At 34.9% G+C, this 19303-nt stretch overlaps 1 protein-coding gene across 2 annotated transcripts in view; it reads left to right on the forward strand.

Moving 5' to 3' along the window:
• The window catches only part of SLIT2 (slit guidance ligand 2), a gene marked incomplete at both ends in the record, with an annotated part of 248458 nt that overhangs the window by 208442 nt on the left and 20713 nt on the right, over positions 1-19303 (forward strand). For both annotated transcript variants that reach the window (XM_084266864.1, XM_084266865.1), the window contains 4 exons: positions 2379-2542; positions 6604-6728; positions 6861-6958; positions 8341-8480. In XM_084266864.1, the coding sequence (XP_084122990.1) occupies positions 2379-2542; positions 6604-6728; positions 6861-6958; positions 8341-8480 (527 nt within the window). The remainder of the gene's footprint in view (positions 1-2378; positions 2543-6603; positions 6729-6860; positions 6959-8340; positions 8481-19303) is intronic.

Raw genomic sequence — 19303 nt, forward strand, 5'->3', positions numbered from 1 at the left:
TTGAACAAAGATAGTTTGAAAGACAAGCTGATGCATGAACAGAGTCTGGGGACTGGCCAGAGAGCTAGCAGCTCAGCAGAAAAATTCCGGACCTCCTATTGGGCAGCAGATTGAATGTTTGCTGTGTGCCCTTATGGCAATTAAGGTTAAAGATGCTCTGGGCTGAATTAGAAAGCCAGCAGGCAGGTGACTTGAGAGTAGTGGTCACTCCCCTCTGCTTGGTCCTCCGGAGCGTACATCTGGAGTATGTGTTCAGTTTCTCCAGTACAAGCCAGATGTGTATGAACCACGATAAGGATAAGCAAGGTGGGGAGGTGGCTGGATTGTGTGAACCGTGAGGAGAGGCTAAAGGAACTGGGCTTATTTAGCCTGTGAATTTAATGCCAAGGATGGACCTAATAGTCTTTAATCCTCTAAGGGGATTGCAGCAATGATGGAGATGGATTTTTCTCAGGGTTGCACAGTGAAGAGTAAGAGTCAACAGTCACAAGCTGCAGCAAGAGAAGTTTGATTGAACATAACAAAAAACTGTTCACTGTAAGGGTGGTTCAGCTTTGGAACATGTTGCCCACAGAAGCAGAAAAATCTCCATCCCTGGAGATTTTCAGAGCTCAGCTGGGCACAGCCCTGTGCAAGTCTGCTCTGACTTTGAAGCCTTTCTTGGCGCAGCAGATGAGACCAGGTGATCTCCAGTGTGTCCTAAATTATCCTCTGTTGTTGTCTGTTAAGTTGACATTAGATACATGGAATTTTATTTCAGAACATCATTTGAGGTGGTAGGTTTCCTGTTTTTAATTTTCATTGGGAACATAGATTAGGAGTTACCTATCTGTAAACCTTTTGCTTATGGATAGCTATTCAATCATGTTAAGTAGTGCCTTTAGCTATATTTGGGGTTTATGTTTCTGAAGAGCTGCCATTGTTAAAAACTTAATTATGTGCTTCTATCTCAGTATTGTTTGTTTACATTTAATTTGGCATTACTCAGAAATTTGATGATACTGAGGAAGTTTTAGGTTATTGATAATTCATTCAAGTGCTACTATTAGACTATCTGCATGAAATGTAAGTTAAAATTACCTAGATTTGACTGTTGCTGTTATTTTTTTCTTAATGGCTGCCAGTTATCCTTGTTAACATTCTGATTTTAGCACAGCAATTGTTACCTCAGTTCAGGTTGGCGTTCTCTCCTGCAAATATGGAGAAGTCAAATTCGAGGTATTTCTCCTTGCACTGGGTCTGATTTCTATTACTTCTCTGCCTTAAGACTGACTGAACAAGTATAGATAATTCAGCTGGAAGTGTGTAGCAGTAATTGAGAGGGCTTCTGCTTCCTGCTCAGTGTCACATAAAACAGTGTTTTAGCAGTGGTAGTTTCTACCACCTTTGTTTGCCAAAGATTTCCTTGTATCTCTAGAAGACCCACTGATCCAAAGTTGTGGAAAAATATGAAAAAAAAGTAATGAAACATCTTAAGAGGGATGATGTTGAGGGAGGATGTTTTAATATTGTCATTTGGCAGTGTATGCATAAGATTATCTGTTGAAAGTTCTTGTATTTCTTAAAAGGAATATGAGTACATCGTTACAGAATAGCACAATGCTTCTGTCTTCCAAATTAACTACATTGTTTTTAGAATTTTAAGAGTTAGATTCTAGCAGGGAAAATAGACACTTGAAAACCCTTTACAGAAATTAACTCTGAAAATCTCTACCTAAATTGTTTTTTTAATTAAAAAAATCACATTTATTTAAAGAAATGGATTTGTTTTCATGAGGTAGTCCCTATGTAACTACCTCAAAGCTAAGATAATGTAGTTTTATTTACTTATGCAGCAGAGACCTCTTACAGAATTGTGCACATAGCTGTGAGTTCAGTGGGAGAGCTCCAAAGAGGAAATAATTAAATCAAATTTGGAAGCTTAGAAACAGATGGTTTGTACCAGCCTGGGAGCCATAAACTGAAAAGGAAAAATATCAGGGTGGAACTCTGTGGGGATGCCTCGGCTGCTTCGGAAGAAATACTTTATTCTTCCTAACTTAATTTCCCAGTATCAGTTACATTCTACTGATGCAGCTGATCTTGGCCATTACATAGCAACAGTGAAACAGAGCTAGTTAATAATAGCTCCCCAAAGTTCACACATAATGCCTCTAAGAATAGTTAGATTGCTGGACCAAGTTTACTGCTAACACTGTCACATCTTGATTTAGAAGCCAAATCCAGACAATTCATGCTATAGGGCAAATTTGATGGAGGGAGGGCACATTTGTTGGTTGAAGAGAGTTTTTGCCAATCTCTTTTCTGGGTTTTGTTTGTAAAGCACCCGTTTAAGACTTTACTTACTTTTTTGTTTGTCTGTTGTTTGTTGTCCATAGGGCAATTGGAGCAAATCCTCTTTATTGTGATTGTAACATGCAGTGGCTATCTGACTGGGTAAAGTCAGAATACAAAGAACCTGGTATTGCACGTTGTGCTGGTCCTGGAGAAATGGCAGATAAACTTCTTCTCACAACTCCTTCTAAAAAATTTACTTGCCAAGGTACTGTTGTTTCTTTTTCTTTGAAGTATCAGGTTTAAATTTTTACAAATAGTTGAGCTATTTGAAATAAAAGTCCTGTGTGCTTTAATATATTTGTTATAGCATCTTCACTCAGCCGTGTCATCATTCCTCCTTGTACCTGAGGGATGAGGATGTAGCCACTGGTTCCATTCAGGAATGGTGTTTATTTATGAGGACTTTCAGTGCCTATTTCTTTTCAAACAGTAGATGGAGAAAAAAAGTTTTTGGAGTTGCAGTACAGTGTTCCTCAGTAATGGATTTACATAGGTACTAGGTACTGTCTCAATCATATCTACAGTTCCTTTACCCAAAGAAAAACCTTTACCTACAGACTGTTTACATCCATAATCCTTGCAGTCTGCATTTCTCAGTGGTACTTAATTCCATCAATACATCCAGAATACTTTCTCTGATATTTCAGAAGAAAGCATTAAAATAAGTGGGGGTGGGAAGTAAATAAAGGGATGTGATTGCATCTATTGAGGTCTTATTCTAAAGTGCTATTATATAGGGAGGTTTCTCAGCAATTGCACCAAGGGTATTTATCTCCATGTTGACACCAATGTTGCTGGTATTTGTATCACAAATTTTATTATTATTATTATTGTCTGTTAATTTCTAGGTTCTTTTTCAGAACTTTATTATTTTTTTGTGAGAAAAGTACCTTTTATACTCATATGTGAGAGAGAACTTGGTTTGGTTTACTGTTTATTCTTCCTCTATTCCATCCATTCCTCCTTTCTTGAGTATTTTGAAAACACAGAAAACTTCTGTAGCTTCATTTTTCATGGTCCTGATTTAGAAACTTTGAAATCCCCAATTGGAAGGAAAAAAAAAACCAACAAAATATTTGAGTGCTTACGCTTGTAAGCCATTATTAAGCTTATAGTTACTTCCTAAGCATCAGATAAATATGATCTTAAGTCTTGTAGAATTATCTTGTTCTCACAGTCTGGGTAATCTTCAAGCTATTTTGATTTGTTTGCCTGTTAATGTATCTTCAAAGGTGAGCTTAATCCCTTCTAATTTCTTCCTTAAAAATGCAATGGGACTTCATCGGAGTGTGTGTCATCCAGAGTTGTTATTTAGTTCATGTTCATCCTATTTAGCCTTCTCCCTTTAGGCTTTCTGTGAAAAAAAGCACCGTAACCCATTTTGTTGCATATGATGCCAATGAAATGTCTCTCCTTCCAAATTCTTAATGCAGTTTTTCAACAGTACATCTCTGAGGTCATGCAAGTGTTCATTACATGTGACACTCATCTGTTGCAAAGTCTCTTAGTCTGATTTTAGGAAGGACATTTGCCAATCCGACCATTTTCTCTACAAGCATCCAGTGAACATTATTGCAGATACGCTTTTATTACATGCTACTGTAGGGATGTAAGTGAAGGAATATTTGCAGGGACATGAAGGACTTCTTTGGTTATTTTCCAGCTCTGTCAGTTTTAAAAACTGTATCACCCCTGCATACAATCATTGTTATTTTTCTGTCAGACAATCCAGAAAGTATATTTTACTCCCTCTTGCCCATCAGAAAATATCCTTTATATTATTATGCAGGGTAAGAACTGTATTTGTTTCACTTCCAAGAGTGGAGATCTGGTATTATGGATACCTTTGAGAGAAAATAATTTTCCTGCCACTGTCCTATGAAGATGCTCATAATTACAGATTGCAAATCAGCAGCTTTTCAATGACATGATGGCCCTGTAAGACATTATGTGTCTGTTACTCAAAGATAAGTAATTTTATCTTTTGCTTAAAATTGAACTGCTGAATAGAAATTAGGGGGATGCTGTATTCCTATTAGAACCAAAATTTTAGGCTATGACTGAGAGGACTGTATTCAGATGTATCTGCTATTATGTATATATTTACAGGAAAAGAGTAGTATGTAATTCCCTCTTATCAGTATCTCTGGATTCAGTTGAAAATGAAATTGGTGCTTGAATTTGACTTGCATAATGAATATTTCCCAGTGAAAATGAGCATTTTAAAATGAAGTTTCATTTCAGTTATAAAGCTCCATAAAAATCACTGTACCTTATTCTAATTTTATGAATTCTTTTACTCCAGGAATCATCCCTTAGTATGTTCCTCTTTCAGTTGTTTTTCTAGGATTTTCTTTTTTTTTATGTGGCCTCTAACAGATTCTCAATCTTTTACTTTTACCTCTTTACCATCCATGCCCTGCTTCTAGAGATTCCAGGGCCTTGTGGTTTTCTGATACCAGGTAAGGTTATAAGTAGATCTGAAATGGATGCTCTGATTAAGAACGGACCTTCTGACCTTCCTTTTGTGTACCTCAAGCAGACTTCTTTCCTAAGACATGCATGTTTACTGTTTGTTCTCCCCTTTCATGAATTTACAGCTGACTCTTCATGATACATCATTTAACATATTGTATGAAATGTTTAGTTATTTAAAAAGTGTGGGCTTAAGGTCTGAAAATCAAATAACTGAAATTATTTTTTCCATCCCATTGTACTAAAATCAGTGGTTTTATTAGCAGATTTAGTGTGACTCAGTGTAGATATCGATTTTGAGGCCATGTGCAAGAGAAAGAGGAGTTTCTGAGTCAGAGTTTCAAGTGTTTCTTGCAACAGGTTTCTCTAGAAGCTGATTTTGAGAAGATTTCTGTTATGTTTCTGTTCAAAAATATTAGATGGCTCTGTGTGTATGTTTGTCAATAAAGTGTCAATAAAGTTATTTTAGGGGTTTTTTTCCAGTTAGGGCTTATTCAAGGATATATATGTCTATAATGTGAAAATCTAAACAATAGGCTATGGATCCAAATCTTTTTCATATGCAAGTCTTTTAACACATGAAAGCAGAAAGAGCAGTATAGTGCAAATTCAAATAGGTTCCAGAACTGCCTTTCCTTTAGACTTCAGTAAAGCTATGTGAAACATTTATATTTTTTGAACTTACAGCTGGAGAATAATAAACCAATGTATTACTTTATTGAGTAATACATATATAATAGTTTGAAATAAACACAGCACAAAATCAGACACAGTGTTGTTTGCTATCTGCTTAGGCTTAGGTTCCCATTTTATGGGTCTGTTTTGTAAGTGAAATTTAGATTGTTAATCCATTTAGGAAAGCAACCTTAGTTACTCAATGCTTTTTAAGTCGTGCCAATTAAGTAGCATATTATTGTATAAGAAGTAGAGAAGAGGATGTGATGTTTGGAATAAACAGTTGAGGCAAGGGCTTCCAGGTTACAGCACACAGTTAAAAGTTATTTAATTATTTTTTTTTAGTATGTGCCCTATTTTTTTCACAGAACCCCTCAGTGTACTTTAGCAATAATCAGCAGTAGACTAGGTAAGACTTTCTTGACATTAATTCATGTTTCAACTCTTCTACCTCTGCAATTTGCTGATCTAACAGAAACTTTAATCAGGTATAGTTTTTTCTTTCAAACTAAGGTAATGAAATCAAAACCAGTCAATGGTGGATGTAGTTTGTAGCTTTGTCAGTAAGCTATCTCAAGATAGCTTGAACAATGCAATTTACATTACAATTCACAGATGTTCAAACAAGTTAATTTTACAGTAAAATTTTACATTTGCTATCTCATTGATCCTGCAGATAAAAAATAACTTAAAATAAAAATACATTTAAAATTGTGTTCTCAGTAACAACGTCAAGGCCAGGATTGCGAACTCATAGGTGATTTTTACCCTCTAAAGAGGCAATAGGCAAAAAAATATTCTTAATTTTGTTAATACAGAGGGAAGGTAATTATCATGGATCAGAGCTGCATAGATTTCAGAGAATGGGGATAGAGGAATCACTTTTGTCTGAGCTTATTTTGAGAAAGAAAATGACAATTTAACTTAAAATCCAACCCAAAATTTATTTGTTCAACTCAAAAGAATGAGTCCATACAGTCCAGCTTTCCATTTATATAGAAACACCATGAAGTCTAAAATTCAAATTTCATTCTACAATTGAAAGCAATGTGACAGATATATCCTGTCAAATATAAATCAGTAGCTGTTTCTGACTATCAATTTTTTATTTTTAAGGGCCTGTGGATGTTAATATTCTTGCTAAGTGTAACCCCTGTTTATCAAATCCATGTAAAAATGATGGAACCTGCAACAATGATCCAGTTGACTTCTATAGATGTACTTGCCCATATGGTTTCAAGGTAGGTACTGAATGAAGAGGAAAAAACTTAGGACAATGTAAGCTTCTGCTTAACAATCTGAGTTTCATTTGGTTCTCTTTTACTAGTGTCTGTATTTTCTTCTTAAATTCTAATTCTTGTTGCCTGCATTAGGGTCAAGACTGTGATATTCCCATTCATGCTTGCATTAGTAACCCATGCCACCATGGTGGAACTTGTCATCTGAAAGAAGGAGAAAGAGATGGTTTCTGGTAGGTTGGTTTCAATTGTGGTAAGAGGATGGAAAACTACTGAGATTTATATGCTGAAATGATTTAGGTGTTAATCTTTAAGTTCTCTGTATTTGCCAGTACGTGCACCACAAAGGCAGATTTTCAGTGCTTCTGGAGTTTTCTGAACACGTCACCATCCTTGGGAAGCTTCTAAAGCTTTGAAAATGTTAAAAACAATAACAAATGATTGTGATTAGTTGAGGCATATCAGGTTCAGACAACATAGTATTGGCTCCATTATGCTAATTAATAGCTATCTAGATCCCTGCTGAAAAAAATCTCACAATTCATCTGTTGTCGTGTGTATTACTTCAACAGACAGCATGTAAATGATAAAATGTAAATCCCAGTGAAACAGAAAATTAATGATTCATTTGAAACTCGCTATGCCAGCAGATAAACATGCTGTGAGCATTTTTAATCTTGAGTTATTTAATCACACAATACAATTACTCCAGATGTACTTCATGAATTATGAAATAAAGTTCTTTAGAATTCTTATGTGAAATTATTAGTCATTTAATAATCTACACCTCAAGCTTGTTAGAAATGACACTTCAGAAAGATGCAATTCATTATCCTGCAATTCATTATGACATTATTCTTAATTTTAATCCAAATTCTGACCAAAGATTAAATAGTTTTCTATTAAAATTTAAGCGTATACCTCCTAATAGTATGCCTCTAGAATTTTAAGTGATGTAGTCATGTCTCAGAATTTGACCTTTTTCATTTATTTTTAAAATTAAAGCAATTTTATAATGAAAGCTGCAGAAATTATAAATAGTACATATTATATGAAAATGTGTGTATAGTCATCTTTGAATGATGTTTTAAGTTTATTCTTTATTTTTATGTATTTGTTTTGTATAAACATTAATAAAAGCAAAAATATATACTGCTTTAAAAAGTTTAAACAACTTTTGTTTATATATGGTAATGCACATATTGTGCATGGAACATTAAAAAGAGCTCTATATTGGTGCATTTAACTGAATGATAGTGGAATGCTACTCCTTTATTCAACAGATTTTTCCACACGTTTAACTTATGGAAAATTCTTTTTCTTTTTTTTAAAGAAATATAAACTAATCTTATAAATGTAACACACTTTTTAAAAGGAAAGTTCAGTGATTTAAGACTCCCCTTAAAACAAAGATAAGGACGCAAATTTAGAAGCCTTTTTTCTGTAATTTAAAATATGAAAAAAAATGTTTGTTATATGGTGTTTTACATTATATCAACTGTGTTCCTTTATGGCAGGTTGATTATGATCTATTGTACCTATTAATTTCAGAACTTGTTGTGTGGTGCCCCCAGGTGAAATATCTATGTGGCTAGTTTTGTTTTCTGTATTGCAGGTGCACTTGTGCAGATGGATTTGAAGGTGAAAACTGTGAAGTAAATGTTGATGACTGTGAAGACAATGACTGTGAGAATAATTCTACTTGTGTGGATGGAATTAATAACTATACTTGCCTTTGCCCACCTGAATACACAGGTAGGAGTATACGAAAAAGTACAAGTAATTCAAGAATTCATAGCAGAGCGATCATGTTTTTCAGTTTGTATGTCAATGAATAGTTACTCTACAGTTGACTTAAAGCCAGGATTTCTGCCATATTTCTCTCTTGCATGGTTTGTAATCAAAAGTAGACTTAATGCCCACTCAATAATTCCTTTGTTAGTTTTGAAATTAGGGTGTTTTGATATTTAAAAGAGCATTCAAAATGTGTCCCTCCCTGCTGTTTACCCAACCCAGACCCCTTGATGAAGAACCTCTGCAGCTGCAGAAATCTGAAAAATATTCTGCTTTTATCCTGTACACTTCATGTTACTAACAGGGATGAAAAGGGTCTGTCTGTGCCAGTTGGGAACTAAATTTGGCACCCCTGGATGCTGCCCTGCCCTCCATTAGAAACATTAATGCAGAGTGTGATGCCTTTTGTTCTAGCACCCAAAAAAAATAAAAAGAAAGAATTATTAGAGAGTGTCTAATTATTCGCTTCTATCACTTGGCAGTAAGCCCAAAACATTGCCCTCTCTTTGAGACAGAGGGTCTCTTGCTTGCTATCATCATCTCTGTGGGAATGGAGGACAGTTAGAACAGCAGCACTGGAGAAAAAGAAATAGGTTCTGTTGTTTGCATTGATCTGTTTTATGCTTTGATTAACTAGACAGGTCTATTTTCTATTAGCTAGTTGACCCCTACCAGAATGCAGAGCTTCACAGTGAGTGAAGAGGGTAAAACAGAGGTATAAGAAATAAATTTTCTTAATCTTACATGTGTGTTAATCCAGTACTTAAGATGGATAAATATTTAGTACAAGTTTCCCCATATAGCATAAACTATAATACCTGCAGCAATACAAGTTAAAAGTATAATTAGTCAGAATAAAGTATTTAATAATAAATGGACAGTTCACATCTGCAGGAACAGATATAATCTGCTTAGACAAAATACTGTTTTGCTATGTACTGATAGTTTAATACTGAGAGCAAGTGACAATTAAATCCATAGAAACAAATAACAGGTAACAGCGTCGACAACTAGAGACAGGTGAATGCTATTTCTCCTATATTTCAGCTATATGCGAGCCAAGCTTCAGCTCCCCTGGGATCACTTGCTATCTCCTTTGAAAATATGGTCCGATATTCCACCGTGTAGGCTGGAAGAAAGCAAACCGAAGTCACATCAGTCCAGTATTCCTGTTCAGTGGCTTCATGCCAACAGATTTCATGTATCTATTAGACAGTAGAAAATCCATTTGCACGTGCACTCCTCCTCTGCAGCTTTGTGGGTGTGTTTACCTGTGACATTCACTTCTTCATTTTCTACATTGCTCTAGATGCATTTAACGGCTTGAGTCAATAGCTTGTATTCACAGAATGCCATGGGAAGGACTGTTTTGCATTACATATCCATGGAGCAGACACAGAGGCTTGTTTATATGTGCTAGCCTAAAACTCATCAAATGTGCCCGTCGCACTTCTGCAGTAGTGTAATTGAAATGCATTTTTTATATTTACTATTGAAAGAGCAGTTGCAGCATCTCTTTCTACTTCAATGTGGTTAGAGCAAAAAGGAGACCATAAACATAGGTAACATTTTGGATGTTTGTATTGCAGTTGTGCTGCTGCTTCTATTTCAGCCAAACTAGAAGAAAGTGTATTTTGTATCTGATTCATAGTGGTGCATAATTCTAAGATGAGTTTACACGACAGGTGGCTTTGTTTGCTAACTAATCCTTTCAGGAAAAGGGATTTACAGCTGTAATGCCTTCTCATTAATGCTACTGAAGGCAATAGGTCATGTGAGTAGGTGAGAATCTTCTCCCCAGCTCTAAAATAAATCAAAACAATCTACTTGCAATCAATAAGTTTAGATGCTCTGTTTTTTTTAAAAAAATACTGAGAATTTACACTACCTCATCAGATTGTTTTCATCACCTTGGGAAAAACAGACAAAAATGTATTTTTTGAACATACACCACCACAGACTAAACTCATAGATTAATTGGGAAAAAACTGTAGATCCTAAGTAAATTTTGATATTAATTATAAAGAGAAAATAGAAAACATTGAGCTAGTCAAGGGATCTTCATGTCCATCGTCCTTGAATTTTCATGACACTTAAATAACCTTTAGTGTTAAGAATTGGACTGACAGTAGTCTGGACACATCAGGACCTGGAAATGTTAGTGATCAGAGTATAAAGTAATCTTACAGTTCCCTCAAGTGTGTATGAGATACCAAATTATTTATAGGAATTTTTAATTTTTTTTTTCCTCTGGCATATAATCTGATTTGGAAGATAAGGATACAGTGCTTTTTCATAAGGAACTTTTGGATTTTGGTATCTAAGAGGTTAAAACAAGATATGCAAATTTGTCATGTGTTGTGCCTTTTTATGAAAGGTATTTTTCTCTAAATGAATTCATATGCTAGCTGGGCAAAAGTACATTAATGACCAGGAACACAAGTTATTTATTCAGTAGGTAAAAAGATTTTTAAATTCAAAGACACCTCTAGCTCAGAAAGACCATGATCTGTGAATTGGTGAAGACTGGGACACTATACACACCAGGGAAATACCACTGTAAGCTTGTCCTGTTCTCTTTTAATTCTGTTGACACTGCTTTGAATTGTCTGTGTTCAAGATGTCACAGCATATATGTACTGAATGTGGAAGTGCACCGGCCCTGAATATTTTTCTGGGTGAATGTGCAGATGTGCAAATACGCTTTACATTTCAGTAGCACAGTGTAAGGAAGAATCAGCTGAAACCTGCTTGGAGGAAACATACATCATTCTTCTTTAAAGCTTTATTTTCATGGGGAAGACTTGTTAGAATCTCAAATTAACTCTGAAAATACAAAAAACTACAAAAAATGCTGTAAAGAATGTTGCAGTGCAAAACCAGTCACTTTTTTATTTCTAACAATCCCTTGAAAATTGACACCCCAAGTAAGCAGTGTTGATATAAAAATAAATAAATAAATGGTTTATTATTTCATGGCTTAAAAATTAGGAATCCATTTTTCTCTGCCTCGGCTAAATTTTATGATGACCTCCACAGTTATGGGTTGAAAGACAAAGAATGGTATTTGCACTATACTATGAGCTTTCTTAAGATCAGAGACTGTAACCCTGAAACAACAGTAAGCAGAAGGAATCAGCAGACACTCAAGAGTGTCTGATGAAACCTTGAGAAATAATACATTTAAAATACGTCACTATGTCCTGCACTCTTTAACCTCGCTATTCTCTTGACATTATCATCTCCTTTATTTTAACCTCAGTCTGGTAAACTTCAGGTCATTTTATGTACATCCTACAGAGTACAGATGATCATTTCTCTCGCTCATTCTCATCAGTCATTAGATCACAGATCTGATTGATCCAGAAGTAAAACCTTTCTTATGCCACCAGTGGCATGTACTTCTTACCTTTTCTGTTTGTTTTGCTCTGCTGTAGGTGAGACTCTGAAGCTTGCTTCATTTTGCTATATCAACCTCTCTGCTGCTATAGTTGTGCATTAGCTTAATGTGCTATGCTGTTGTATTACAATGTAAAAAGTCTCTTGTCTCTTCTGTCTTTGTCACTGCAAGCTGCTAATCTGAATGAAGTGGAAAAAGGTCAGTTGTCTTTTAAGCCTATTTTCACTTACTTTGGTTTCTCACTTTCCTTTCCTTAAAGGTGCATGGATTTCAGTTCTTACAAATGATCAAGTAAATCATATATAGATATAATTTAGAAAGCTCACTGCAAATCCTCAAATTAGGCACATGGCTCTTGCTGTGAATACATGTCAGAAGAATGTCGTTGAAGATGCAGATTGTTGTGCAGGAGTACTTTTAATAATAATCCATTGTCATTTATTCAGATGTAATAAACTGATAGGGCTAACGAAGAAGTTTACATGGTGATCTTCTGAAATCTCTTCTCTTATTACCTTGTAGACATACCTTGGCTCCGTTCTAATGTATTCTCTGTTTTATTGCACTCTTTTGCCTTAATTTCTTTGTTAGATTATGGTACTAGAAAGCATCCTGGAATACAAAATGGTGATCTTCTCGCTCATCATTTCTGTGGCAGTTTTTTTTTTTTACTGTAAATATCTATAGAATCTGAAATGAACACATTAAGCCAAGGATATGGTAAAGAAAGGTAATAGTGCAGGGATTTAGGACACTAACTTTGGGTATTCCTGAATACTTTTTCAATTATTTTTTGATTTTATTTTATTTTTTTAGTTCCTGCCTAGCACCAATCTTACTAACGGAAAGAAACTATCTTATGTATAATATAATCAACTATACAGTCTGAGAGCCAACATAATCATGACAACATATTTAGTTTTAAAGGCAAATTAGTCATCTTGTAGTGTATTTGCCATTAATTTAATTTGATAAATGTGTAGTCTATAAAGCATTATAACTTTTAGTAGTAATAAAAATATTTTAATTATCCATGAAATAGCATGTTGAGCAAGGCTGCAATTATACCATTTGTGTTGATTAATTTAGACATCCAATGAATAATTCTTACAACTTAAATTCTGTAATTGCTGGAGAGAACAAGACATTTCCAGAAAGGGATTCCATCCACAGGTGTTCCATGCTTAAATCTCTGGCATTTTATCATTACTTGCCTAAACAGCAAAGATATCCTCCTGTTTTTCTTTTCTCTTGTCACTTCCTAAGCTTTTTTTTACATTTTACAGTTGCTATCCCAGTATGAAACTAATTGATTTTATAAAATACTACTTGTCTCTAGAAAATCTAGACAAAGAGCAAGCTCAATATAAATAAATGTAAAAGTTGAGTTCACTATTATTGTTGGATTTAATTTAAACAAAACCCAAACAAAACCAAGCAGATTACAATAACTAGTTTGACATCTGTAATTCATGGATAATTTAACTTTCTCACTGATTTCCAATAGCATAAATTACAGAATTTTAGGATTTACTTCAGGAAATTAAAAGATAAACTTAATTTCTATGTTCATGAAAAATAGCTTTTCTAATTGAATGTAAAGGGAAAATGCTGCTATGTAGCCATTTCCTTAGTTGCCAAACAACATATGAAAATAATACAAATGTTAAAATAAATAAGCCCCATTTTACACTGGGATCCACAAGCACGGTGCATAGATGAACAGAGTAAACCAATGGTGAAAGACAGGAAGAATCTAGCAATTAACTGGATGTAAAATTTGACTTCAAAATTAAATTCCAACAAAATGATCGGGTTTTTGGTAATAAATTAATCCTACTATGATGGTGAAGTGCTTTTTGTTGTAAGCAAGTTTGTCCTTGATATAGTAGATATTTGTATTTATCTATGATACAATATTATATTTATTTATTCTAATTTTTTATGAAGACAAGCTGAGAGTTGGGCTTGTTCAGTCTGGGGAAGAGAAAGTATCCACAAGACCTAATTATGTCTACCAGTACTTAAAGGGGTCCTAAGTGTAGCAACAGGACAAGGGGCAAGACTTTAAAAAATTTATGCTGTCTGCTGTTCATCAAACTTCATAAAATGCAGCACTTTTCTATGTATAGTTTGTTAAATGGTACTGACATTTTCCAACCACTCCTACACTATATTGGCTATTTCAGTCAGAAGTAAATAGAGACCTCCAGTCAAAGACTCAGAAAATAGTAATATCTAATTGATTACTGCAGATAACTCACAACATATCACAACCAAACTCAGAAGCTGGAATGGACATATATGTAGATATATAAAATCTTGGCATACTAGTAATTAACAGTAAGTCTCTAATACACATCTGTTATTTTAGCTTTTGGAACAGTAAGTCTTCTAACTGATTTTGATAATTAAAACTGACCATTTTTTCTTTTCTATTCTCTCTCTGGGTTTTTTTTCCTAATATCATACACAGCTTTGCTAATATGGCAGTGGTTTTAATATTGTTATTTCAGTAAAGTTGCCTGTAATTAGTAATGTGCTACTATATTCAGAAGCTCATGTCAATTTGTGTCAAAGCTTTCCTCTTCACTCAGAAAGAATATCTTTATATATTGGAAAATCCAGAGTTAAGTTTTTTCTGTGATTTACAATCTCAAGTCATAAGAGTGAATTAATAGACACAGACGAAACATAAACCGACCTGTAAAACTAGCAGAATTCTAACTTTGGTTGTCAAGGATTGCACACAATTCATCATACATATTTAATAGTGCTATCTGGCTGTGTAAGACTGCATCATCATCTATAAGTAGCTTCAAAATCTCAGTAAATATTCCAGTCTTGACCTTGGAAGGTTGTGTTCCTTTGGGCAGAGTTCCACTGGTTGCAGTGCTGCTCCACACCAGAATCCAGAGTCCCTAGATTAATTAAGCTGTCGCATGAAAAGATGTATTGCTGGTTCCAGTTAAACTTTGGAAGATTTTCATAGGATTTTTGACACTTTAACCACTGCTTATTTTTAAACAAACTAGTCTGTTGGTTATTTTCCTATATAAAAAAATGTTCCCATCTTTCAAAAACATAATTACTTAGCCAAGCTCTTACAGAAGCCTCGGTTACAATATTATTAGATGAATGAAAGAATGTACATACACATTGGTGTCAAGATGCCTTGAAATGACACGTTTGTGTCACAATCTTTTTTCATTGTTTTGAAGGATGGGTGTTTAAACATTGCATTATGCTTCCCAAGTCAGGAAACTTTCTAACATTTTGTTCCACTAAAGCCAAGGAGCCTAACTTGATAAATCTGGTGTTTCCTTCATTGAGTGTTTCACTTTTCATTTCAACAACATTTTTCTCACCTTTTGTCATGGTTTAACCTGGACGGCAGCTAAAAGAACTGCACAGCTTTTCACTCTCCCCCCGCCCTGTGGTTGGATAGGGAAAGTATTGAAAAGGGAAACAAAACCCCTAAAACGTGTGGGATAATGACAGTTTAATAGGACAGAAAAGAAAGATGATAAATAACAAAAAAGAAGTGACATACAGTAAAATTGCTCACTGCCCAAAGCCAATGCTCAGCTAGTTCCTGATCAGCCCTGCCTCCCAACCAACCCCCAGTTATATATAGAGCATGACATCATATAATATGGAATATCCCTTTGGTCAGTATGGGTCAGCTGTCCTGGCTGCACCCCCTACCAGCTCCTTGGTCACCCCCTCCTGCTTTCTCATTAGCAGGTCAGTACGAGAAGCTGAAAAGTCCTGGACTGCTTGGCAATGACTGAAAACATAAGTGTGTGATCAGCATTATCCTTATCCTAAATACAAAACACAGCACTATCCATCTTCTAGGAAGAAAAGTAACTTTTTTCCTGCTGAAACCAGGACACCTTCACCTTGTCTCAGTTAAATTCTGATGAATGTATTGGTTATTGAGTACACAAAGACAGATAGGTATTGGTTTACAAGGAAAATATTATTCAGTGGTTCAGATTCTATGTCACATATTTTTAATTACCTTTTCTATTAACCATTTTGCAAGCAGATATATTTTTATTATGAAAACACTCCATTCAGAATATAAATCTCTTAACATTATAAATGAAGAACTCATACTTGTGTTATTTTGGTTTGTTCTGCAGGTATTTATATTTCCACTCAGAAATTCAGTACCCGCTGTACATATTTTGGTTTCCATCTTGAACTTTTCTTGTTTTACTAATCCTGTGTGCAAGTCTATCATGAATTCTACTCTTTATTATTAAAGTTTGTACTTTACATAAAAGTCAGCTTACATAAAACTGACTTTTTTGTTCATAGGGTGTATTTACATTATTATTTCACTCCATGGACCACCATGCTTACCGTGTGTTTTCCTTCCCTAGGCTAGTTGCTAATGGTCTGTTTAACTGAAAGCTCCCTCCGGTGATAGGACTTGCTCTTATTTCACAGTAAATACAATTTGAAAATACAAGGGGAAACTTCCTTTCCTTTCACGCTGTCACAGCACAAAAAGTCCTGTCTTTTAAAGACAAGTGGGTTTTTGAATCATTGTTTCTCTTCTTAGTCTATTTATGGGATTCACAGCTATGACTTGGGATCTCAGCTTTTCATGAGATGATACAGCTTTCTGTGTAGTTTAGAAAATATTGGGCCATCAACCTGTAACTACTAAAATGTGGTGTCCTCTAAGAAATCATGTCTTTTGTAAGTACTTGGAGGAGGGGAGGAATTAAAAAAATGGACAGGCTTAGACACTACTTGATAAAACTGTTTGCTACAGAAGACATTTCAGAGGTCTGTGCCAATAATAATCTAAGCCATGCCCAGTTATTATCCCATAGCAAAGTCAGTCCTAGTTCAGTGAAGTTGACAGCAACGGAGAGGTTGTTCTCTCTGGTTATGCCAGTATTAATTTGCCCTTTTCTAGTTTGGTTCTTTTTTGGGGGGGGGGAGGGGGGTGTCCCCTGAACTTTACCAGCCCTGCTTGAATGATAGACTCATTACATTTTTATTATTTGTAATTGAGGTGTCATATATTTTGTATTTCTGCAAGTAATTTAATATCGTTTACATGCCACAGTACAATATATTTATTGAGGGGGTGTATACATATATGGGTGTATATATATACACATATATATGTAGGCACATACATACATTTCTAAGTCACAGGAATGTGTATAAACTAAGTTAAAAAAACCCAGTGATTTTTGCTTCTTCCATTCCATATTTCTGAAAATCTGAATTCTCTGTTCCCATGTTTGTATCTCACTCTTAAACATCCTTGGCCTTCAAACAGATTTCAGCATTACAAGTTCTGCAAATTGACTAAATACTATTTGAAGAATTACTTCCTCTCATATATATATTTGAACAAAACCTTTTGAAAAGAGAAAGGGATCTGGATTTTGTTTGATATATCGTGGGATTCAAAGAATCCCTGGTATTTCGGGATTCTTTGTGCAGTGACCTAGTCATAACAGTTGCACATTTCCAGACTAATAAGTCCATTGAGAGTTTGAAGAGGCTTTGAGGGTAGAATTAAAATTCTTTGTATTAGTCATCTTCAGTGGCCTGCATTTGATCTCCATTCAGTTTCCTACATATATTGACTAAGTCACATTGTTACTGACAGTTTTCCTGAGGAAAGTAGCCTGTACTTGAAGGCCATTTTCTTGTGTTGAAAGCTTTATTTGGTTATGTAGGGAAAATGCACTACTTGCTAATTGGTAATACACTGTCGATTCTATTTATTTATTTATTTATTTAAATGTTTATCTAGAACAAGTCTGGATCTTTTGAATGCCTGCAAAGTACTTGTCTAGCTGGTTTATTTTGTCTGAGTTTTGAAGATTTAAAGGTCTTATGTCTTATGACACTTAGCATATATGCTTCAGATGTGTTTTTATCCAGCATAAACATCTTGGCTCTGGAATTTTGTCTTTTTCTCTGTCCTTTCTGTAGTGTAGACTGTTCCTCAACTCTTTTAAAATTTTTGTTTATTTTTCCACCATTTGAAATAAGCTCTAAAAAGTCCAAGAAATGATGTCTCAGGTTCTGGGTAGTCCTATTCACAATACCCAGTTCTGAATGCTAGCATGCTAGCACACTTGTTGTGAAGGGTCTGTTAAAAATTAAAAAAAAATATAAAAAATAAATAGACCTTAAGCCATCTACTGTTGCTTTCAGTGTATTATGATGTGTACTTTTATAATTCCAGAGAAGCCCGTGTAAGCAAAAAGGCAGCTTCTGTGTGGTGCTAGGTACTTGGCAAGGAGCAGTGTAAAACGTCAGAAACCTTATTGCTTAATGAAAGAATTAGCTGATGAGCTACATGTGCATATGTGTATTCTGGAAGGTATCTTCACTCCTATACTCTCTCCAAAACCTCCATGCCAATACTGTTATCCAATACCTTTCTCCGTTTTTCCAATCTATCTGTTCCTGAGTCTACCCAAACCACGACCCTAAATGTATTTCCCCATCCTGTATTCTTAGCGATGCTGTCCTTATCCTTGGTACTGTGTTAACAATCACAGGAAAGAGTTGAAGACTTTATACATTATTTTAATCTCATAATGCCCTGCAGAAAATGCTGATTCATCAGCTTCCTACACTGCAAGCCACTACCACACTCAGATAATTAAAACTGAGGGATACCAGTCTCTATTTGAGGGAAAATTCAGCTTGAGCAGTGAAAGTGTCTGCTCACCCACTGTTATCTTCTGCTGTTTCCTTCCTCATTTCAGTGTAGAGTTCTACTTCTCTTTGCTCACTAGCTCATCTTTTAATACTAGACACTAGCTCATACTTTAATACTTGACAAATGACAAGGGGTAACCCTACTTTTAGGGCATGATAGACCTGTGAGTCTCTACATTACACAAGGACAGGGTTTATAACTGATCATCATACATAGATTCTTCATATGAATCCCAGATTAAGTATATTTATTTTACAAACCAGTGATAAACTTTGCAAGTGAACTATTCATGGTATCTTCTGATTAGTTAGTCAGAGATGATGTTGATCTTTTTACATCCCTGCAAGTGATACCTTGTCATAAAGTTTCAAATGAAATAATATTTTAATCATATTAAAATGTTTTATAGATTATACAGCCCATGTTGGAAATTAGATCTACTTTAGGCTTCCAGCAGCAGGGAATGGTAAACATTTGACACAGATTTTTTTGTTTGTTTGTTTTCTTTTCATATAACAGAGTATAGGTAATTATGGTACATTAAGAAATGCAAAAAATTGGAGAGTCATAAATAAGAAAAAGTAGAAAGCAAGTTTTCATTTTGGGATAACTGAAATTGTATTGACATACAGTAATATTAACAGGGGTTTTTTAGGTAACAGGTAACAT

The sequence above is a fragment of the Gallinula chloropus genome, assembly GCF_964237585.1.
Source record: "Gallinula chloropus genome assembly, chromosome: 7".
In the NCBI taxonomy this organism is placed as follows: Eukaryota; Metazoa; Chordata; class Aves; order Gruiformes; family Rallidae; genus Gallinula; species Gallinula chloropus.